The sequence below is a fragment of the Leopardus geoffroyi genome, chromosome B3 (genome assembly GCF_018350155.1).
Source record: "Leopardus geoffroyi isolate Oge1 chromosome B3, O.geoffroyi_Oge1_pat1.0, whole genome shotgun sequence".
Classification (NCBI taxonomy): Eukaryota; Metazoa; Chordata; class Mammalia; order Carnivora; family Felidae; genus Leopardus; species Leopardus geoffroyi.
This window is the reverse complement of record NC_059337.1, coordinates 44,502,542-44,526,695: the sequence shown is the minus strand read 5'-3', so window position 1 is coordinate 44,526,695 and position 24,154 is coordinate 44,502,542. Positions and strand designations below refer to the sequence as shown.

Below are 24,154 nucleotides of genomic sequence, written 5' to 3'. Positions count from 1 at the left end.
CTTTTGAGAGCGTTACTTGATACAGCAAATCACAAACCTGCAACAGGTATTACTTGAATACACACTGGAATTTCCCACTGTTCCCTGTAGTTTGGTCCATGATTATTTAATAAGGTAAATAATGATTGACTAGTTAGAGCTATCTGAGGGTGATATCTTGAAACAAGCTTCTCTGCATTTGGATCTTTACTAATATCCTGAAAAACAAAATACAACTTGTTACTTGATTATATTTATTGGAAATTTCTTCGAGGAAGTACCAAAAAGAAGGGAGACATTCCACTAGGGGACTTTAGAGCAGTAAGATGGTTATGTACTTTATGAGATACAGAAGATTACTTAGGAAAATTCAAAAACACTTGTCTACTTACGTAATGCATAGCTGCAGCTGTTTTTTCTGGTGTTTCAGTGGTAGATATGTTATCTTTTGAGAGCTGTAACTTTGCAGGCATTGAGGGAAATACCGTTTTCACGTATTTTACACTGCCCTAAGTAAGAAAAAAGGGAATGTCTTATTGTAAGTATCTTACGTATTTTTCCCCTAAGACAAGTATTGTTTTCAGCATATGAAACCCTCAACTTAAAATTCTTCACTCTACTTTAGGACCTTCTCAAAGTCAAGACTTCCATGATTTTGCTGGAAAACCTGCATACATGGGTTTTTCTTTTCAAAGAAGGTCCACGACCAGGGTGCCATGTAATCTTCCTTACTTTAAATTCTAACCTCTCATTTAATGAGGTACAAATAGAACAGAAACTCTAAAATATCCTTTTTTACCCATACTTACTTCCAATGATTGTGAATAAAAACCTTTAAAAGAAAAAAGGTTACCTTCTTTGCATTTAGGAACATTACAAAAGGTGGGAATGAAAAGAAAATCACGAAATAAAGTTAGTAGTGACATTTTAAAAAATATCAAGGACTGTTATCCACAAAATAAAGAAGACCCATTTGTATTGCATATTTTAAAAGTTCTATCTCATTATTGTTCAAAATTTAAACGTAAATATTGTCTGTGAAATACAGATGATGTTTCAGACAAAAATAAGTTTATACTTTCATTGGTAAACCTTACCAATGCGAGAAGAGTTTTTTCTAACTTTAATCCCATCTCTATTCTGAATGGGAAGAATCCCATTAAGCTGGTGACTTCATGGAGAGTATAGAACTCTGGATACTTTTTCACTTGTTCAATGCAAGCTTTTAAAATTTTCTAGGGAATAGAAATTAAGAGACAATCATTTGTATCATACGTCTGCAATAAAACAAAAATAACTTAGTTACATGTGACTCTATAATTGTTCATTGAAATATTAAATTCATCTCATTAATCAAACTTCCAATAATCAAAGCATAATGTATATTCCTTTAGTTAATGTCTTATTTTTCATAATTCTTTTTAACCTAATTTCTTAAAAGTTGATATTTAAAAATATTAAAATTAGCAACTGTATTAAAATTTAAAAATAGAAAAGATGCATCATATTTTCTGTGCTATTTAAGAAACTGTCAAGGAAATAAAGTCACATGAAAATTTCAACACACTTTCCTTCCATAAAAGCAGTTATATGACTAATTAGAAATAAATAAGTTTAATACACTAATGATTCCCAAGCACAATAAATTAACAAAGTAGTTATCTCACAGACCACTATAATCTACAACCTAAACAAATAAATAACAGGGGTTTCTGGGTGGCTCACTCAGTTAAGCATTTGACTCTTGATCTCAGGCTCAGGTCATGATCTCAGTTCATGGGTTTGAGCCCCGCATCAGGCTCTGCACTGAGAGGACAGAACCTGCGGAGGATTCTGTCTCTCCTTCTCTCTGCCCCTCCTTACCACTCTCTCTCTCAAAATAAATAAAAAAACTTTAAGAACTAAGTAAATTAACAAAAGTTATAAATGATGGAGTATTTAGTATTTTCTTCTTTCCAAACTTTTCAAAATACTAATAACTTACCAGGAAATATGATCAACAAGGAAATAAAATTCACATCTTTACTCAAGCAGAATGTATGACAATTGTGATAACATGTAAATAACTCAAACATGCACAGCACTTTCGGGTGGGAGTGGGGTTATAATTAAAAAACGTATGTACATAGGGGTGCCTGGGTGTCTAAATTGATTAAGGGTCCAACTGCAGCTCAGATCATGATCTCATGGTTTGTGAGCTCGAGCCCTACATTGGGCTGTCTACTATCAGCACAAAGCCCGCTTTAGACCCTCTGTCCCCCTCTCTCTCTGCTCCTCCCCTGCTCTTATACATGCGCTCACTTTCTCTCAAAAATAAGTATTTTTTAAAAAACCCACAAAACACATGTATATCATCTTCTAAGAAACTTAGTTTTTTTCTCCTGTTAATCTAATCTGAACCTTTTAGAATATATTTTACATCATAAGAGTCATTAGCAATAAGCATATCTTTGTAATATCTTCATATCCTCTTTCACTTCAGACATTTATGAAATTTGTCCAAGTTACAAATCAATAACTTTACTCTAGTCTACCTTTTCATCTAGTTTCATATCCCCTTCTCCTCTTATTTAATTCTTACTGCCCCGTCTTTCACATTTTCTCCCTCAATCCATGCTTTTCAATGCTGACTTTGATATTTTATTCAGGATATACTTGCAACTAAGGCAGATGTGGGTTAATATGGAAAAATTCTGTTTGTTTTTAAAAATCCTAGTCAACTGCAAAGTGAAATTTGCATAAAATCTTTGTTCTTTATTTATATTAGTTAACTTCCACCCCTAACATTCCCATCTTATGGCAGTCATTATAAGAAGTTGAACATACGTGCGAAGGTAAGCAATATATAAGAACTGTAAGACACAGAAACTATTCTACTTGGATATTCACTGGCACATCTTTCTTGGTAAAACTCTACTGGATGTTTCACAGGGTTTTACTGAATTCACTAATTAGGGAGAGAGAGAGTCACAGAAAATCTAACACAGTTTTACTCCTATAACGAGATAGATTACTATGTATTATTGTTGCTGCTGTTATTATTATCTGAGAGAGAGGGATAGAGAGGACAAGCTGGAAAGAAGGACAGAGAAAGAAAATCTTAACCAGGCTCCAGGCTCAGCAGAGCCTGACACGGGGCTCAATCCCACCCTGGGATCATGACCTGAACTGAAATCAAGAGTTGGGATGATTAACCTACTGAGCTACCCAGGCACCCCATTTTTTTTTTAAGTGTTTTGTTTTTTTAGTAATCTCCACACCCAATGTGGGACTCGAACTCACAATCGTGAGATCAAGAATCACATGCTCTTCCAAATGAGCCAGTTGAGGTGCCCCCATTACTATATATTATTAAAGGTATTTCATAACTGGTAGGTACTAAGCAACTAAAGAATCATTATTTGATACATTTAAGACGCTTTAATAATTTATTTGTCTTTGAAAAACAGCTATGAGGTTAAGAGATTCAGGCTATTTCCCATCACCCAACCTCTGAATGTTATTTAACACTCTAAATATCTTGAAAACTAAATACACCAAAAGCATATACATGTACACAATACAGATTTATCATTACAAAGAAAGGTGAAAATGATTCAGCTCCCTAATTTTATTTTGGGCCAGAAAGGAAAAACATAGTATCATACATGTTTGAAACTTAAAAATTTAAAGGACACTACTTCTGGCAGTATGGTAGGATCGGTATTTTGAAGAGGACTTCTACCCAAATCCCACTAGATACGAGATAAATCAAAGCTAACAATTTTTATGCATTATTGGACTTGGTACAAAGCAAAAAGAATCTCAAGGACCCTAAGTAAATAAATAACCCCCAAACACCTAGAGCGAAAAGAAACAGGAGCAGTGAGCAGTAAGAAAACCCATGAAAACTGAGGTGGCTCGAGGGCAAATGCCTCCACCTGTGGCAAGATCCGGTGAGGTGAGGAGCTGAACATGTGATTCTTACACTTACGCCTTACAAAACAGAGATTTTTTTTTTTTTTTTCAACGTTTATTTATTTTTGGGACAGAGAGAGACAGAGCATGAACGGGGGAGGGGCAGAGAGGGAGACACAGAATCGGAAACAGGCTCCAGGCTCTGAGCCATCAGCCCAGAGCCTGACGCGGGGCTCGAACTCACGGGCCGCAAGATCGTGACCTGGCTGAAGTCGGACACTTAACCGACTGCGCCACCCAGGCGCCCCACAAAACAGAGATTTGAACAGATATTTGTACATCCGTGTCCACAGAAGCATTATTCATGAAAAGGCACAAGTAACCAAAGTGTCCATCAATGGATGAATGGATAAAAAAATGTCCAAATACTTACAATGGAATATGTATTCAGCCTTAAAAGAGAAGATTTAGAAACATGCCATAACATGGATGAATCCTATTTGAGAGTTATTGTTTAATGGATGTGATAAAATAAGAACTACTGTTGGGTCTTTGTCTTGGTTTCTGACACAGGGCACCTAAAACCTTGGAATTTCCTGAGTGATAAGAAGGAAGGTCTTTTGTATGCTACAGAGATGACTCATGGCTCCTAGATAACTTCAGGGTGGGGATGTTTGCCAGGAAAGTCCAAGGCCCATTACAGGGCTACAGGTTGACCTACTCACCAACAACCCATAGTTTATTCAATCATGCCTAGGAAACAAAGCCTCCATAAAAACCCCTAAACAATGGGGTTCAGAGAGCTCCAAGGTTGGTGAACACACGGTGGTACTGGGAGGGTGGTGTGCATAGAGAGGGCATAGAAGCTCTAGGCCTCTTCTTCATTTCTTGCCAAATGCATCTCTCTCCTCCATTTACAATCAACTAGAAATAGTAAGTAAAGTGCTTACCTGAGTTCTATAGCAAATTATTGAACTAGAGAAAAGGGTCATCGAAACCCTAGGCCTACTGTCCTGAGGTGGAATACTGGTTGATGTGGGGGAAAAAAACCCACATAGTTGGTATCAGAAGTGTTGTTAGAGCAGAAACAGTTCAGAAATAGGTATAAAGTCTGAATTTTGCAAGATGAAAAGAATTCTGGAGATTGGCTATGTAACAATGTGAATGTACTTAATATTACTGAACTGCACACTTAAGATAGTAAATTTTGTGTTGTATTTTACCACACCTAAAAATAAAATTTAAAAAGGGGAAGGAAATTCTGACACATTCTACAACATGGCTAAACCTTGAAGAAGACATCATTCTAAGTAAAATAAGCCAATCACAAAAGGACAAATACTCTACTTACGTGAAGTACCTAGAAAAGTCAAATGTCAAATTCATACAGCTAGAAAGTAGAATGGTGGTTGCCAGGGACTGGGGAAAAGAGGGAACAATGAATTATTTAGTGGGTACAGAGTTTCAGCTTGGGAAAATGAAAAAGTTCTAGAGATGGGTGGTAGAATTACATTCACAAAAGTATATAAAAGTATTTCAAGCCATTCAACTGTCCTTAAAAACGATTAAAATAGAGGCACCTGGGTGGCTCAGTTGGTTAAGCATCTGACTCTTGATTTTGGCTCAGGTCATGATCTCATTGTTCCTGAGTTCGAGCCCTGCATTGGGCCCCTGCTTGGGATTTCTCTCTCTCCCCTCTCTCTGCCCCTTTGCCGCTCACACACACTTGACTGTGGGCACACACTCCCTCTCAAAATAAATAAATACAAATTAAAAAAAAAAAGATTAAAATGGTAGCTTTTATGTTATGTATATTTTACCACAGTTAAAAAGTGGAGGCAGGGAGGGAGAGAGAAGGAGGGTGGGAAGAGGAAGGAGAGAGACAGAAAAATGGAAAACAGACGCAGGTCTGACCTAGGCAATATGGGAATCTCAGGAAGACAGAGTTGAGAAAATGAAAGAAAAGCAATAAATGAAAATGGCTGAGAATTTTTCAGAACTGAAGAAGGAAAGGAATCTACAGATACAAGAAACATAATGAACCAAGCATCATTTAAACACACATACACTGTAATGAAACAGTAAACCACCTAATATAAAGAACAGTCAAGACAGAAAAGAGAGATTCCCTAAAAGAAATGACAGATAACACATCTTTCTTTCTTTTTTAATGTTTATTTGGGGAGGGAGGGGGAGAGGAAGAGAGAGAGAATGAGAGAGAGAGACAGAGAGAGAGAGAGAGAGAGAGAGAGAGAGAGAGAATCTCAAGCAGGCTCCATGCTGTCAGCACAGAGCCCAACACGGGGTTTGATGTCACAAGCCATGAGAGTATGACCTGAGCTGAAATCAAGAGTTGACACTTAAGTGACTAAGTCACCCAGGTGCCCCCTGATCACACACTTTTCAATAACAGTAACATTCGCCAGACAAAGAATTATTATCTTCAGATAAAGAAACAAAACAGTCAACTTAGAATTATGTATGGAGTAAAACCATCTAATCAGAAAAGCAAAAAAAATATTTTCAGATAAACAAACCAAAAGATTGTTTATCACCAAGAGACCTTCATCAAACAAACATCTAGAACACGTAGCATTTGAGGAACAATGAAGAGGATCTCAGAATGTGATTTGAGAAGAGATTGAAAGTCAAAAAAATTATCAAAATTCGTGGATAAAACAAATATTGTCCATGTAAAATAATAATGTAGATAGGTTTAAATAAGAGACAGCATTAAACAATATCAGTCAGGAGGGGTGTCTGCAGACATATAGACTGATAAAACTGAATAGAACCAGGAAATTGACCCACACATCAATAGTGACAAGACAATTCAGTGAGGGAAAAAATTCATTGTAAAAATTCAAGTGTAACCATTAAGAGAACAGAAAAACAATGAACAAATTCCAAATTAATAAGGAGGAAAAGAAGGAGAAAAAACATCAATCCCCTCAAAAGAAGTAAAAACAGAACTGTAGAAAAAGACAAAAAGAAATCACAAACAAGTCTGTGTACATCAATTATCATAATGAATGTAAATGACTACCTTTCCATTTAAAAGGCAAGAGAGGTAAAGAGTTTACTCAAAAAGAAAAGGAAAAAAAAAATCTAGCTAAACACTATTTTAAGAGATATTTGTAAAATACACGTTCTACAGATTCAAAAAAACCCCATTAAAATCCCACCTAGCTCTTCTGTAGAAATTGACAAGTGGATTCCAAAATTTACAAGGAAATAAAAAGGACTAAAAAGAGCCAAAAACAATTTTTAAAAAGAACAAAGTTGCAGGACTTACCCAACATGGTTTCAAAACTTACTAGAAGACTAGGTGATGCTGGCATAAAGACATATATAGATTAATGAAATAAAATAAAGTCAGGAAAGTAACCCACATATTGGTGGTGACAAGGCAATTCAATGAGGGAAAAAAGAGCTTTTTCAACCAATAGTGCTAGGCAGAGTTTCTCATCATTGACAGTTTCAACATTTTGGACCAGATACTTCTTTGTGGTGGGCGGGGCATCCTATACACTTAAAGGTATTTAGCAACATTCTTGGCTCTACCCACTAGATGCCACAAGAACTCGTTTCTCAGTTGTGACAATCAAAAATGTCTCCAGAAATTACCAAATATTCTCTGGGAGGCTAAAGCACTCTCAGGTGAGAATCATTATGCTACTAGATATCCGTTCAAAAGAAGAATAAACTTTGATCCCAACATCACATCTTACACCAAAAAAAACCTTGAACATTCACACTCAAACTATAAAACCTCTAGGTTAGGGTTTTTCAACACAAGCATTACTGTCATTTTGGGCTGGATAATTCTTTGTTGTGGAGATGTCATGTGCATTGTAGTATGCTTAGCAGCATCCCTGACCTTTAGCCAGTAGATACTGGTAGCATTCTGCCAGTTGTGACAACCAAAAATGTCTTCTGACATCGCTAAAGTCCATAGGGGTAAAGAAGTAAACATGATCCCAGGTGAGAACTACTTGGGGTCGGCAAAGATTTCTATGCTAGAATACATAAAAGCACCAACCAAAAAATATTTTGAAAAATAAGACTTCATTAAAATTAAAATTCTGTTGAGAGACATTGTTAAAACATGAAAAAACATGTCACAAACTGGGAGAAAACCACAAATATAATAGACCTGTATTCAGAATAAAGAACTTCCAAGACTCAATAAAAATAAAAACCAATAAAATCAGCAAAAGATTTTAAAACGTCATTGCTCATTAAGGAAACTAAAACCACACTGAGACACCCAAGAAGTTGTTAAAATGTAAAAAGATTACCAATACTAAGTATTAGCAAAAGTACAGAGCAACTAGAACTTATTTTTAAGAGAAAGAGAGCACGGGTGGTGGGGGGGGAGAGGAAAGAGAGAGAGAGAGAGAGAAAGAATGAATCTTAGGCAGGCTCCATGCTCAGCGCAGAGCACTACTTAGGGCTCAATCCCCCGACTCTGGAATCATGAACTGAGCCAAAATCAAGAGTTGGGATACTCAACCGACTGAGCCATCCAGGCGCCCCAAGGGAACTCTTACACACTGTTGTGAGTGTAAAATGGTATATCCATTATGAAAAAGGTTGGCAGTTTCTAATAAAATTTAACTACACATGCCATACGATCTGGAAAATCTACCCCTAGTTCTTTAACCCTCCCAAAATGAAAAAAATGTTCCTAAAAAACCTTGTATAAGAATGTTCACAGTAGCTTTATTTATAATTGCCTCAAACTGGAAATAATACAGATGCCCATCAACAGATGAACTGATAAACCAATTGTGGCATAATCATACAATAAAACAAAAAGGAATAAAAATGAACACATTATACATATTTGTGTCAATGTGGATGAGTCTCAAAAAATGCTGAATGAAAGAAGTCAGACACAATAATACACTGTGTGCAATTCAGTTTTTATGAAACTCCAAAAAAACCAAATCTAATCCATGGTGACAGAAAGCATACTGGTGGTTTCCAGGGCCATGGATAGAAAGAGGCAAAGAGATCTTTTTAGTGTGATGGAAATATACCGTACCATGATTGTGGTCATGATCATACAGGTGTATACATTTGTGAAAACTCAGTGACATGCACTTAAAATGGATCCTTATTATATGTAAATTATGCCTCAATAACATTGATTTTAAAAAAAGAGCTTATTTAGCATGTAATGACTATATGCTCTAACAACATAGATACAGTATAATCTTTTTTTTTAAAAAGTAAGGGAAAATAGGGAGATCGTATAAAAAATATTTTGTACAGTACAAGCCTCATAGATTTTACCAGAATGACTCAAAAAGACTCAAAAGCCACAGGGCACCTGGGTGGCTCAGTCAATTAAGCCTCCTACTTCAGCTCAGGTCATGATTTCTTGGTCCGTGAGTTCTAGCTGCACATTGGGCTCTGTGCTGACAGCTCAGAGCCTCAAACCTGCTTCGGATTCTGTGTCTCCCTCTCCCTGTCCCTCCCCCACTCATACTCTGTCTCTGTCTCTCAAAAGTTAATAAACGTTAAAAAAGACTTAAACAAAAAAGACTCAAAAGCCAGTATAAAGAGCTGTCACTGGCTTAAATTGGTCTTGTGTATGAGCTTCAAAAAGAGTAACTGCAGTGGACTAAAACCCATCAAACATGTTTAATTCTATGATTTAATAATAATATATATATATTTTTTTAATTTTTTTTCAACGTTTATTTATTTTTGGGACAGAGAGAGACAGAGCATGAACGGGGGAGGGGCAGAGAGAGAGGGAGACACAGAATCGGAAACAGGCTCCAGGCTCTGAGCCATCAGCCCAGAGCCTGATGCGGGGCTCGAACTCCCGGACCGCGAGATCTGGCTGAAGTCGGACGCTTAACCGACTGCGCCACCCAGGCGCCCCAATAATAATATTTTTAAAAAAGAAAACACCGATCAACTTTGGAGAATAAGAAGGAATCAATTTTTTTGAAACTCGCACATAAGGGTAAAAGAATCTAGCATTTTTTCCGCTACATGAATTGGGGAACCAAATACATAAGGGAAAACATATCTTAATAGAATTGTTCCAACTAATAAGTACAAATAAATGATGCAACTAGAATCCTACAATCTTGCAAACCCCAGTGAATGAACAGATCTAGGCACTGAGCATGAAGAGCTGCAAACACCACAAAAAGAAACAACCAGACATTATGTCCCACCTGATTAAAGAATAAAAAATCTATGTGTTAAGGGGCGCCTGGGTGGCTTGGTCGGTTAAGCGTCCGACTTTGGGACTTCGGCTCAGGTCATGATCTCACGGCCCGTGAGTTCGAGCCCCGCGTCGGGCTCTGTGCTGACCGCTCAGAGCCTGCAGCCTGTTTCAGATTCTGTGTCTCCCTCTGTCTCTGCCCCTCCCCTGTTCATGCTCTGTCTCTCTCTGTCTCAAAAATAAATAAACGTTGAAAAAAAAAATTTTTTTTTTTTTTTTTAAATCTACGTGTTAAATCCCTTTGGCCAAGACTAATTCTGTTCAAGCTTCCAGATCCCAATGACAATTTGTAAGAAATAGAGAAGACAACATGTTGAATGAACATCACTGCTAATAAGCAATCAAAATCTAGACTGTGGGAAAACTTTAAAGGTCAAATGACCCAAGTTCTTGAAAAGAGAAAGTTTAAGGAAAAGAAAGGAATTGAGGAGGAACTTGTAGATTAAGAGTTCTTTTTATCAAATAGAAGAAAAAGGGTCCAACATATACAACCCATTAAAAGTTTTGTATTTTGAATATACAAAGAACTCCCACATATCAATAACAAAGAGAAAATCTACTAGAATAAATAGCAAAAACTTGAACAGCTGATTCATACAAAATGACCAATTAGTATATGAAAAGATGAAGTCTTATTTTATATATATATATCCTCTAGATTGTTTAAAAGTGAAATGACCTTAAGTGTCAACTTGAGGATATAGAGCAACAAAACTCTCAAAACTGCTGGGTAGACTGTAAATTGGTATAATCCTTTGGAAAACAGGTTAATATTATGTTCTAACGTTGAAATATGCATACTTATGACCCAACAATTTCATTCCTGGGTATATACCCAGTAGAAATGTGCACATGTGCACCAAGAGACATGTATGAGAATTGTCATAGAAGCACTATTTAGAATAGCTCCAAATAGGAAATGACTCAAATTGTGATCAATAGAATACATTGTAGTTTATTCATACAATTAACAATGCACAGAAATGAAAATTAATGAACTGTAGCTACACACATACATGCATCTCACAAACCTAATGAGTGAAGGAAGGAAGAATTCTGTTCACTTAAAACTCAAAAAAAAAAAAAAGGCAAAAGTGAGCTTACAGAAGTACCAAAATAAAGGTTATGGAAATTATCAATACCAAACTTGTATCACTGATAACTTCTCAAGGAGGAAGAATGTTACCATCAGGAGGGATACCTAGGGAGCTTGTGGGTTACTGGAAATGTTTTATTTCTTAACTTGGAAGAGAGTTACATAGCTGTTCACTATATAATTATTTGTTAAGCTGTTTATATTTGGTCTATATACTTTTCCGTAAGTATACTGCATTTCATAATATAAAATTAAAATTTTTAAACTGTAAAAAATCAGGAAAATATCAGTGAGCCTTTAGGGTGGAGATATAAAATGTAAATTAGACAAAATATGTTGCCAAGTCAATCTGACTAAAAAATAAGACTTAACGCTGATTGTTAGCTATCAAATAATGTACTTTGTCAACAAACATTTTTATATTCATGTAGTTAAATTCAGCACTTGAGAACTGTGTGTCAGGCATTATTCTAGTCATTGGGAACACAGCAGTGCACAAAAAAGTACTTACATACAAGTTGTGGAGAAAGACAATAAAAAAAGAAATTAACATGGTAAAGGGAACCCTGAAAGCGATGTTATGTTTTTAGGGTAATTAGGGATATCCCCACTGATACTTGGCATCTGAACAGAGAGAGACTTTAAGTCAAGACACTATTCCATGCACTTCTCTGGGAAAAAGCTGCCAGAAAGATGGGAAGAGCCAAAAGCCTTAAGGCAGGACCATGCTTGGAGTATTCAAGTAACACAAAGGCCAGTAGGTTGGAACAGAACAACTGGGAGGGAGGTATGTAGGAGATGAAGCAGGCTGGTGTGGGGGGTGGATTGAGAGGGTGTGATCACAAAGGGCATTGTAGAACTCTGTAAAGACCTCTTTCTGAGTGAAGTGAGAAAACATTTTAAACCAGCGACATGAGGGGATGTGACTTAGGTTTTAAAACCATCATTCTGGTCTTTTCAAAGGCACTATTAAAATAGGAAAAGCTACAATTCCTTTTCTATATGGAAAAATATGATACTTGGTTTGAGTATATCACATATAGGTTCGGAGAAAATAAACACGTAATGCTTCCTTTTATTTAGAAGAATCATTCTTTTAGTTGATATTAATAGCAAAATTTCACCTTAAAAAGTGTTCAAAAAATGGTAAAACTAAAATCCTCTGCTGTCCCCCAATTTATAGTGACCAGTTTTTTTTTTTTAATTATGGTAAAATACACAGAAAACTTACCATTTTAAACCATTTTTTACATTTAAGAGTTCAATAGTGTTAAGGGTATTACAATGATGTGTATAATGACTAATTTTAAAGACTTTAAAAAAATTCAGACCAGTGTTGATGTTTTTAGATAAACTCCAATACAATAATACATATTATTAATAAAAACAAGTATGAATATACTACAGTATATGATTTTGAGATGCTAGTATTTCCATTATTAAAATATGTGATGAATAAAAGACCTATTACACACAATTTGTTCTCTAAATTGGTGATATTTCCATATGATTTTGGCAGGATCATCACACATTTTAAAATGCTGTTATTGCTTATTTCTCGGCAGTTTAAATAAATGTGATTTTTTTTTTTTTTTTTTTACCTCTGTGAAGAGACGAGCATCATCAGAAAGCATATTATAATCCTGTGCACATTTCTTTGCAGAATTCTGCAAAAACTTTAGGAATTCAGTAACTTCTTCATTCACATGTTTTTTCATATCCTGATTTTTAAAAAAGTAGACACGTCTTGGAATAAGAAGCTTAATTAAAAACAATCACCTCTCAATCACTGCTCTAATAATCTGGATTTAAAGACTAATTAAAGTATCACATCCAAAGCAGAAATCAGAAAAATAGTAAGAATTATTATATAATAATGGCAAACTTATTATTAAAAACACTACATTGTATATAAATGTTAAAACACTATGTTGAACACTTGCAACTAATACAATATTGCATGTCAACTACACTTCAATTTTAAAAAATTCATAAAAATAAAAAAGCAAATGACTATTGTACTACCTATTTAGGAATCATTAAGCTTTTTCATAAAATGCTCCAAATTAACATAAGAAAAGACAATCATCCAAATGGAAAAATGTGCAAACAACATGAATAGGCAAGTTATAAAAAAAAAAAAAAAAATAGAAATGGCTTATAAGCACATAGGAAAGACTTACTTTCACTACCAAACACTGTAAATTAATATGAAACAAGGGATCACCATATTTTCCATATCAAATTAGAGGCAAAAAGGTAATGTGCAGCGTTAGTGAAGATACATATTTTTTTAAAGAAAATTTTCATACAATACTGGTACAAATTGGTTTAAACTTTTTGTAGAACAATTTACTCAGGTATAAATACAGATTGAAGCCTTAAAAACATGTATAGTTTTGATCAGGCAATTATATTTTTAAGAATTTATCTTAAGGAAATAAGTATAAATGTGAACAAAGAGTTTGCAACAAAGATGTTCAATACAGCATCATTTATATAATTGAAAACTTAAAACTAAAGAAATTAAAAACTTAAAATTGTTTGTGAGCATTATAATATTGTATTGCTAGTACTTAAGATGAACTGGAGTGAAATATGCTCAGAACCAAAGGAAAATGCCTATTATAAAAGAACCAACAAAAGAATGAAAGCACCAATGCTCTGTCAATTCAACTCTTTAAATTTCCATTTTTGTTAATAGGATTGTACCTAAAAACATAAAAGCAAAGTTAAAATATTTTTTACTGAAGCTGAAGAATAGCATACATACCAAATACTGCAAGTAGTCATTTTTATTTATTCCAACAGCTTTGGAATTTGCAGGAATTTTTGCGTATTTAACCAACAAGTCCACATAACTCCTCTGCTCTCTCTGTGAGAAACGAGAGAAACGAGGATAAGGAACTCTTGGTTTTGGAAGAAGAACCATTCCAACTGTGGTTTTAACTTTTTCCTTTGCTTGAGTTGCTGAACTAACTGCCGGCTCATTTTCTACAGAACTTGCTGAGGCATTCAAATTTTCTCCTATACGTCTGGAAAAAAAAATACAATTTACAAATATGTGCTTTTCACATGAAGATTACTATCATGGAACTTCATGATTCTCAATCACCAGGGAGAATATAGCGTGATTAACATAGTAAATTCCAGATTATTATCTAACTCTGCCACCTGCATTTTGATGTTTAGCCATTTGGTGTAAATTAAGTATTCTGCAGGATAAGATCACATTACAAGTTTACCTTCAATTATCTGATGGAGAGGGAGAGGCAAATTCCTTAGATAAGTTATTCAATTTGGAACTATTTTCCCTTTACTCAAGAGGGGTAATTGCTCTTTCCAATCAATTATATATGCAGATATTCCATGTTTACATTTTATTACAATAGAAGTTGTTTTTATTTTTTTATTATTTTTTTTTATTTTAGTTTTTGAGAGAGAGTGTGAGCAAGGGACAGGGGGAGAGGGCGAGGGAGAGAGACAGAATTTTAAGCAGGCTCCCTGTTCAGCACGGAGCCCGACTCAGGGCTTGACTGCAAGACTGTGAGATCATGACCTGAACCGAAACCAGGAGCTGGATGTTCAACCCACTGAGCCACCCAGGCACCCCAACGATGCGAGTTGTTTTTAAAAGCTTAAATTCTTCAGTAAGTGACATCCATTAATATAAACAAAAGCCACTAAAAGCAGGATACAATGAAGTCACAAGTTCACAAACTGATTGAAATTCTAAATTTTCTAGTTTCCTTTGCTTTAATTATCTCAAGATTTAAAAAGAAAATTCCAACATTGTGTGCCATATTTTATGGAAGCAACAGTGGTTTTAGAAAACCTGTACAATTCTCTATCACTAGTACATGGCTGAATCCATGGAAATGTCTTTATGCCTTGAATGAATGCAAAAGAGAAAATCTGGTATTCTATGATGAAATGCACTAGACGAGAAAGCGGTAACTACAGAACCTGTTATCATATCTATGAAACGATACCTGCAATTTCTAAAAAAATCACCTTTCTGACCCAGTGAGGTATATGAACATGAAGTTCTTATCTTATTCATAATCTGTCTCTATTCCTAGTATTCAAATGTAGTAACGTACATTTAAAAAAAATATTTGTTTATTTATTTATTTATTTTGAGGGGGGTGGGGAGGAGAGAGAGAATCCCAGGCAGGCTTGGCGCCGTGAGCATGGAGCCTAATACTAGGCTCAATGCCACAAACGATGTGATCATGACCTAAGTAAGCTGTGATCAAGAGTTGGACGCTTAAATGAATGAGCCACCCAAGTGCCCTAGCAATCTACACTTTTAATAAGAGAGTTTTAAAGTACACAAATACACACACATACAACTACACTTCCTTAGCCTCTATAATTCTATTTTCCGTAGCAGTTAACTGTTCACCGTGATCTGGTTCCAAATTAAATAACAACAATAACACAAGAGGAAGGGAAACTAATGAGAAGGATGGCTGTCTATTGATTCATTCTTCATCTCCCCATTCATTAATATTTACTGAGTGACTATCATGTGCCAGGCTAACGCTGGACACTGGGGCACAATACAGTCTCTATTCTCTAAAACTCTGCAATCAAATGGATATGTACATCAATACAATGTAACTATGGAGATCTTAGGTTTCCAAATTGGGTACATACTGAATAGGTGATAGAGAAGAATCCTAAGGATAATGGGATAAGGGATTAAGAGGGAGAAAGGGGAGACACAAGAAATATTCAGAGCTGTGGTTTGCAATCATGACAGTATTAATTTCTTCGGGGAATTTTAGAAGCCTGTGGCTACATCCGGGTTGTCACAAAAGAAGGCATGTAGAGAGAGATTAAGGAACACTAGATGCCTGTAATGTAACATACGAGAGTGTACTACACAACTTTCAAAGGTCCCTTTAGGCTTTCTCTGATCATATACAAACAAACCTGGTCTGTTATTACTTATCCTACCAATACATTTTATTCTCTTTTATTTTTATGATCTTCTATGGCACAGTTTATATTAACCTCTTTTCAATCTAACCTTGTTCATTTTAGCTGGTGCATCTGACTACTGCATTATATTTTCTAGTGCAGTAGTATCTATGCATTTACATATTAAAATATATAATATGTATTCTTTTCTTTGATTTCACATTTATATATCTCGGACGTTACTTTTAAATATAATGTCGGAGGCTAATTCCATTTCAGGCTAGTAAAGGAGGTATCTCATCTCTTATAAATATTTGTTATGAAAAGTGGGACGGTGTTGGCCTGATAAAGCTGCGAATTATCAATCTAGATCTGTATCTGGATAAAAGGTGAGCCCCATCTAAAACCACTGCTAATTTGTTTTAAATCAGCTTTATAATACTAAAGCAAATACAGTAAAAATGCAAAGATTCTTAGAAAAAAACAAAGCAAAATATTCAAGAGTACTCTTCTAGAGCTAAACTAAAGATGGAAAACTAATCAAAAGAGCTGGTTAGTGGATGGGAAAAGAATTTTGGAAATTAAAATACAGATGCTTAGACTGGCTCTGAAAATAATACAGGTGAAAGAAGACATACTTAGCTACTAAAGTTTCTCCAATAACTGTATAAAAATAAGCATATTTTAGGTTAACAAAATGAATATTAACTGCTGATCTTGGGAGAAATGTATTACAGCAAATTGATTTCTCACTAGAAAATGTCTTGAGAGCTATTCAAACCTAACGGTATTGTGTCCGCAACTCTTAACAATACTGCTTCACAGCTGTCTCTCTGAATATGAGAACATGTCTGTCCTTGTGGCACAAACTGGCAAATTTAATTAAGCTGCTGCAGCAACAAGATGCTGACTCAGATATGCCAGAGAAGGAATGTCAAGAAATTCTAGCAGTTTAAATTGGCTACATTCAGCAAAGAATGAAATGGCAGCACATCAAGATCATTTCCGTGTGCAATGCTGTCAAAATCTTCATCAGGGCGCAGGCCAAAAGCATCTGACAGGGTTTCTCTATGCACATTTACAGCATTATATTTTATTTCAGTTGATGGTTTGAAGTTTTTCCCCTTCATTTTGTCAACTACCCACTCTCCTTTCTTAAAGTTTCTATGAAGAAAAGGCAGAATTCAAACTTAGTTTCCTATGCTTTAAGTCTACTGGTTTAGGTGACTTCTTAAAGTAGTATTTGGAAATGGTGCTTCTAGCCTCCATCTAAAGTCTACCTGTACCTTCTGGATTGATTTACTTTGCTATATTCGACACGTTAAAATTTCATAATTTTTTAAATTGGAAGCTACTTTCCCCCTTGTTGGTTTAAAGCTCAGTTATAAATATCTACAATCAGAAACTTTGACTTAAAAAAAGGTAGATGTTTACTTTTCAGTAGAGGGAGAAGGGTTGAATAAAAATCTCATATTACTGAAAGCAGAGTAATGAGAGTTACCAATATTTTCCTGAATATGATGGGAGAAGGCAAAACACACAAAATTATGGATAATAAAAATTTTACATTTTTTTCTAATATTTCCATCAAGAAAACAGCTGTAAATTACCACAGTCTGAAAACCCATTCCTTACTGTGACAAAACTTAGTAAAATTAACGTGAGCAAAAAAGACTAGAAACAGAAATCAATGTCTTGTGTCTTTATTTTTTCTGTGCCAAAAGGTAAGTTACACTAATAAATTGTTTTGTGCTATACAGAAATCTAAAGAAAAACAAACATATCCTAAGAAGAAAATATTTTAGGAGCTGTACCCAATTGCCAGCAAGATATCCTTTCCCTTACGTAACTCAGACTATAACCCACATCCAGGATATGCTGACTAGAACCAAACTTGAAAAGAACCATTAAAATACGGTGTGCCTGGGTGGCTCAGTTGGTAAAGTGCCCAATTCTTGATTTTGGCTCAGGTCATGATCTATAGCCCTGCGCAGGGCTCTGTGCTTGGGATTCTCTCTCTTCTTCTCTCTCTGCCTCTCCCCTGCTCATGCTCACTAGTGCTCTCTCTCAAAATAAATAAATAAATTTCAAAAAAAAAAAAAAAAAAAAGAACCATTAAAATAATTAAGAATCAGGATAAAGAAGATGAATATTAAAAATTTTTAGTCTGAAAAGACAAAGGCTGAGATAAATGTACATAAAACGGTGAGCAGTGTTTTTTTTTTTAAAGATATATGTTCATTTTACCTTTAAGAAAAGGTAAAGATATACATCTTTACCCTCCTCTTCCAGGATATTACAATTGGTAGGCATTCTTTGATTCAAATAAACAAAGGCAATTCTTTATTTGATAGTAAGTTTTAAGAAATTAAAAAAAGAGATTAAGGTATCCTCAAGAAATGGTACAAGTTGAGTAACAAAATCAGTTTGAAAAAAATCCATAGATACATTTATACAGGATTTACTCAACCTTCTATAGCTGATATTAGCAAAGACATTATATAATTATGCACTTGGCAAGAATGTTGCTTTTAAAATTGCCTCTTTAATACAACATCTGCTTGCTTTTATGTGAACTTATTCATTTGATAATCAAAAAAGCATTTTTAAAATGTTTTTAATGGCAATCTGGCAGCATCTATCAAAATAAAAAAACATACCCTCCTCTTATAGGAATTAATCCTACTTATATCAGCACATGTATAAAAAGGATGCTCATTGTTTATAATTGGAAAGGGATGGAAATAACCTAAATAAATATCAGTGGGGTCAATTAATTGATTCCAGAGTCATCCTTAAAGGTTTGGATTCCAAAAGCTGGGTTGAGAGTACAAAATCGTTATTTCTTAAAAGTACCAGAGTGAGTCTAATGAGGCAATATAATGAGGCTGAGGCAAAAGAGACAGAAATATCACTATCACCAGAAAGCCAGGAGAGTGAGATGTCTTCATAGTCAAGAGCTCATTGATGATCCTGAGTGGAGCAGTTTTAGTAGACTACCGAGGGTGGAAGCCAGATTACAGTGAGATGTTCAGTGAAAGCAAAGGCAGTGGGATGTGCAGTGACGTGTTTTCTTCTGTTTTATTCATCCATTCTCCTAATCTGTCTTTTGACTGGAAAGTTTAATCCATTTAAAAAGTAATTATTGAAGGGATGGACTTATTATTATTGCCATTTTGTCAAACGATTTCTGTACGCTTTACAACTTTTTGTCCCCCTTTTCCTCCCAGCAAACACACACGAGTTTTTAAAGAAGTCTAAGTACAAATGAGAGCAGAAGTAAGAATGTAACATGGAATCCAGGGATTGAGCAGGAAAAACTTGAGCACCTTTAAACACTGAAAGATGAAAATACAGGAGTAAGAGCAGATGCTAATTGACAGAAAGGGTACTGAGAAGGCAGAACAGATGGGGGCCCATTCCATATACAGGCTGGAAATATGCTTCCTCCACTGCAAAATGAGTGAAGAAAAGATGAACGTAAATGTTGAACTCTAGAGAAGCTCCCCAATTCCTCACTTGGCGTATTTACAGTCCATTCTAGTAAATTCAATTACTTGGTTTCAAGATTCATCCACAATAACAGCCAATCACAAAGGAAAGGAGATGTTACAGGCAGGCAAGCAGTGAGAAGGGAAAATTACCACTCAACAGGCATGTTCATAGCAGAGAGGAATTTGGCAGTATCTATCAAAATATAAAATGCATACACCATCTGACCGAACAATTCAATTTCTATGAATTTATCTTATGAAAACTATTACAAGAATTTCATCAACGTACTGTTTATAATTACAAAAAAAGAGGAACATATTTTGCAAATTCAGACTACCTAAATGAATTGAAAGTAAATCTATATAATGAAGTATTAAGCAACAATTAAGATTAAGCTATGTGTAGAGGCATGGAAAACTACACAAAATATTATTTTAAATGAAAAAAGCAAACTGTAAAACAGTTTCTTAGTATTTTAGATTATTTATAATATGATCCCATTTTTGTTTTTATATCTATGTGGAGAAAGATGTGAAAAAATTTATACACACACACACACACAAACAAACCAAAGACTAGCCATCCTTGGGTACTGGATTCTTCCATTTTCTAATTTTTACATTTCTATAATTTGAATGTTTAATACTGGACACATTTATAACACTTCAACTGCCAGAAAAATAACAATCAAATATGAAAACAAATAGCCAAATAAATAAATACATTACCTGTTAGATAAAACACATAGTTCTTTTAAACTTGGAGCCATGGAATGATCTTTATAATTTTCTTGAGAGAAAAATGTCTTAAGGCCATTTTTTGGGGAAACATCCCTGTGAAACAAAGTAATTAACTTACATTTGACAATTCAGAATCTCATGCTAGACTAAGCAGCACACTGGTACAACTGTAGTTTACAACTACTATTGCCCCCTATACCCTTTTCCAAGACAATCATTTCTTAATAATTTCAGTTTCATGTACCAGATGTTTGAGTTTAGATGTTTTACTTGGGTAGCTTTTAGCCTAGGCTCATTCTGAAATTCTCCAGTTCAAATAATCAGCCTTGCTCCTTAATACCCAATTAAATGTCAGAGATACTTAAGAGTCAAAGAACAGACTGAAGTATAAAAAGAGCCTGTCAGGGGCAGGGCTCACCCCAGGCTCTTAGTTTTGTACCATGCATTATTGTGCCAGGCCAAAAGACACTACAAAGACTGAATATCTTACCTATTTTCATTAACTTGGCCAATGTGATAAATGGGGTGCCTCTGCTAAAACCACTTCAAGGTCTTATATGATTTTCCATAACATCATAATTAGAGACTAAGCTATTATAGTCAATGCTTTCCATATAGAAGGCATCTAATAAAGCTGGCTGAAGGAATTAGAAAGTTAAGAACAATGAGAACCATAATCTATAAAGGACAAAGATTATTAGGACTCTGTGGAAAAAGGGCTACAATACTGTGCAAAGGTTCACATTTGGTTTCACAATGTCAATGGCATTTTAAGAGCATCTGTGCTGCATCTGAATACATTCTTTATGGCAAGGAGCATAACTGTACATGCCTTCTACAACTTACAGTAGAACAGTCTATCAAATGGTAACTTCTGGCTGCCCATTCCCCATATAGGAAATCTTAGCATATTTGCTCCACACTAATTTCTGTTTTTAAAAGTGTTTATCAAAAAAAACCACTGTGATTAAAGTACAAATGATAAAAATTAGAATGTCTTACTTGCTATGTGCCAATGTAGTTTCTTATGACTCGTTATGGTACTCTATCTGTGAAATCTCATTAAATTATAAGGATTTTGTATATCATACAAAAACAAAGTCAGAGACTCAGGGACAGTGAGCTCCCTGAAGGAAGGGAGTACTGTTTGCAACAACAACAACAAAAAAAACACTTACTGAGCACATACTGATTGAACCTTCTGAGTCAGGTACTATTTTAATCAGCTTTGTCATCTCTTGTAACTTTAGTATTCTCTTTGGCTAGCAAAGAGTGGATGCTCAGTAGATGTGTGTTAAACTGATCTAACGCAGCTATGTATTAGATCCCTACAAAACCACGCTTACTAAGTCTCCTATTTGTGAAGTTCTCATATATTTCTAAAACAGTCTATGCATTTATGTAACCACTTGATATAGACTCTAACAAAATGAAGCTTGTCTACTCTTAAAGAGGTTTTTCTATTACTTGTACAGATACAGGCAAGGTTCTTGGACACAAGAAAATTCTAGCCTGTCTCCTTCGCTGAGAGACCAACAATAAATACATGATGAAGCAATACCTAGTAGCAATCTGAGTGATGAACTATTGTCATTTTTAGGAGAGGAAGTGCAATCGGCTATAACTCAAAAGTGCTCAGTACTTGAAGACAAGATCCAGATACATTCTTAACCATTAAACTTGTATCATCTTTGTGTTTCCTCCAAATCTCTCCAGGCCAGAAACTCTCTTTTGCTAAACCAGCCACCAGTCCCACTTCACTCCTCTTTAGAATACAAACAGATGTAACTCACCAGTTCAGCCTGGGTTCACCCATGGCCATCATGGAGCTCATATTTCTAGATTTCTGCTTCACTCTAGCCCACAATTCTGCTGCCTGGCAGTGCAGGCTCCAACGGAGGCAGGATTTCTCCAGAATCTACGCTCAACCGAGGAAAAACCAAAGGTCAGGATCAAAAGCAGGTGACCGGCTGGGCCAGGGGCTGTTAACCTAGGTGTAAGAAGAACCTTTAACACCTACCCTCAACTGACAGGGACACCTAAAAGAGAATACAGCAGACAGATGAATATTCCCAAGGTTCTTTGGAGCAGAACAGCAATGCTGATGTAGGAGTCCTTCTCCATTTAACTTACTCCAGTAATGTAACTCTCAGGACACTCACTGAGGAAATAAAAGGGTCAAAACAGAATGGTGTTCTCATTGGTTACATACTAAATCACTTAGAGCATGGCGCTGTAAGTCCTAACTCAGATCCCCTGCACTCCCTTAATGCCCAAATAAACCTTGCTTCCGTTTTCCCAAACATACACGGCATGGGGCAGATTCTGGCAAGCAATGCTGGACAAAAACTCCCTGGTAATCAAGAAGCTTTCAAAAAGAATCTCACTTTTGAGGAGGCTGAGGTCCAGGTGACCTAAGTGACATTTCACAGGATCATACAGAGGAATCACTAGGACTGCAAATCTGGGTTGACCACTCTATGTTCACTGCTTCTCCTTCATCCGGAACGGACTGATAAAGTGGTATGTGAGAAAGGAGCAGTCACATTTAAGAGTCGGTCTCTCGGTACCTGACGGGCCTGACCTGCTCCTACATAATCCCACCTCTCACATTATGACCCGTTGTGGGGTTGGGGAGGGAGGGTCGATGAAGGTAAAAGGAATGGCTGCGGGAAGGGGGCGGAAGGAGAAACAAGGTTCCAGAAAGGCAAGTTAAAGGGGTGAGCAAAGCCGTGGGAGGGGGCCGCGCCAAAACCCGGAGCAGAGGGTCCTAGTCCGGCCGAGGGGGCCGCCATGTTCCCTCCTCCCGCCCTCACGAGCGCCCGCCTGCAGGGCAGCGCCCTTCCTTCCGCGCCTCTGCTGCAAAGCAGCCTTTCCGCCCACCTCTTAGTCCGCGGCGGCTCTGACCCGGGCCGCGGCCCCCACTCCACACACGCTCCACCCCACTCCTTACACTGTCGCGCGCGCCCTCGGAAGGCCTTATTTAAAGGACGTAGCCGCGCCGTCTCGGCCCTGCGTAATGACGTATACAACGACGCCGGGGGCGGGGCCCGAGTACTCCCTCTGGTATTCGGGGTATTTCGGCTAGAAATTGCGAGGTCCGGTGCGTCGCGGCTGGCCTGAAGGAGGGAGCCAGGGGTTGCGTGTTGTCCTAGAAAGTCCTCGACCTTGAGGGGATGATGAATTAAAAGGAGGACGGGCGACAAGTACAGTACTGCAAGGACCCAATCAGACTTGGTTGTGACCTTAGGCTAATGTCTTAGCTTCCTAACCCTGTCTCCTCATCAGTAAGGTGGAGATATTATTAGCACCTACTTGGTAGTATTTTTTAAAGGATTACATGAAATAACGGAGAAAGTTGTGCTTAACACGGTACTTGGCACACAACAGCTCCTCCACGTCCCACCCCACTTTAAATGTCAGTTTCCACCAGCAGCCCCTCTGGCTCTCCCACTAATTTTGTTCTCATTCATTAAGGAAAGATTTATTGAGCACTTACAATTTGTGCTTGGTGCTGGTTACATATATAGGCCTAAGACCGAATACCAGTTCTTCCAGGAGCTTTTGATCATTGGGAATCTCATTCACATTAAATAATTATAAAACAAAATAGAAAGTAGTAAGCTACGTAAGAGAAATTGTACGAATTCAGAGGGAGAGAAATTACTAGTGAGAGGGACAAAAAGCAGCTTTTAATAGCTAATGATACCTTTTGAATACTTATATATCAGTTACCACTTTGGACCCTTGACATGTCAGCTCATTTGA

The 24,154-nt window shown here is 36.3% G+C and overlaps 1 protein-coding gene across 17 annotated transcripts in view; it reads right to left on the bottom strand.

The window, feature by feature from the left end:
* The window catches only part of ICE2 (interactor of little elongation complex ELL subunit 2), a 65,601-nt gene extending 42,212 nt beyond the window's left edge, over nt 1-23,389 (bottom strand). For 2 of the 17 annotated variants that reach the window (XM_045449544.1, XM_045449555.1), the window contains exons 1-9: nt 23,270-23,373; nt 22,407-22,547; nt 22,180-22,304; nt 20,375-20,479; nt 13,996-14,257; nt 12,824-12,943; nt 1,077-1,214; nt 372-488; nt 38-197 (exon numbers count right to left, since the gene is read on the bottom strand). In XM_045449544.1, coding sequence (XP_045305500.1) covers nt 38-197; nt 372-488; nt 1,077-1,214; nt 12,824-12,943; nt 13,996-14,257; nt 20,375-20,479; nt 22,180-22,220 — 943 coding nt within the window. In that variant the 5' untranslated portion in view covers nt 22,221-22,304; nt 22,407-22,547; nt 23,270-23,373. Of the gene's footprint in view, nt 1-37; nt 198-371; nt 489-1,076; nt 1,215-12,823; nt 12,944-13,995; nt 14,258-20,374; nt 20,484-22,179; nt 22,377-22,406 lie in introns of those variants that run through there. The other 15 variants (XM_045449545.1, XM_045449554.1, XM_045449553.1 and 12 more) reach the window with 14 other exon arrangements.
* Between the last annotated feature and the right edge of the window lie 765 nt (nt 23,390-24,154).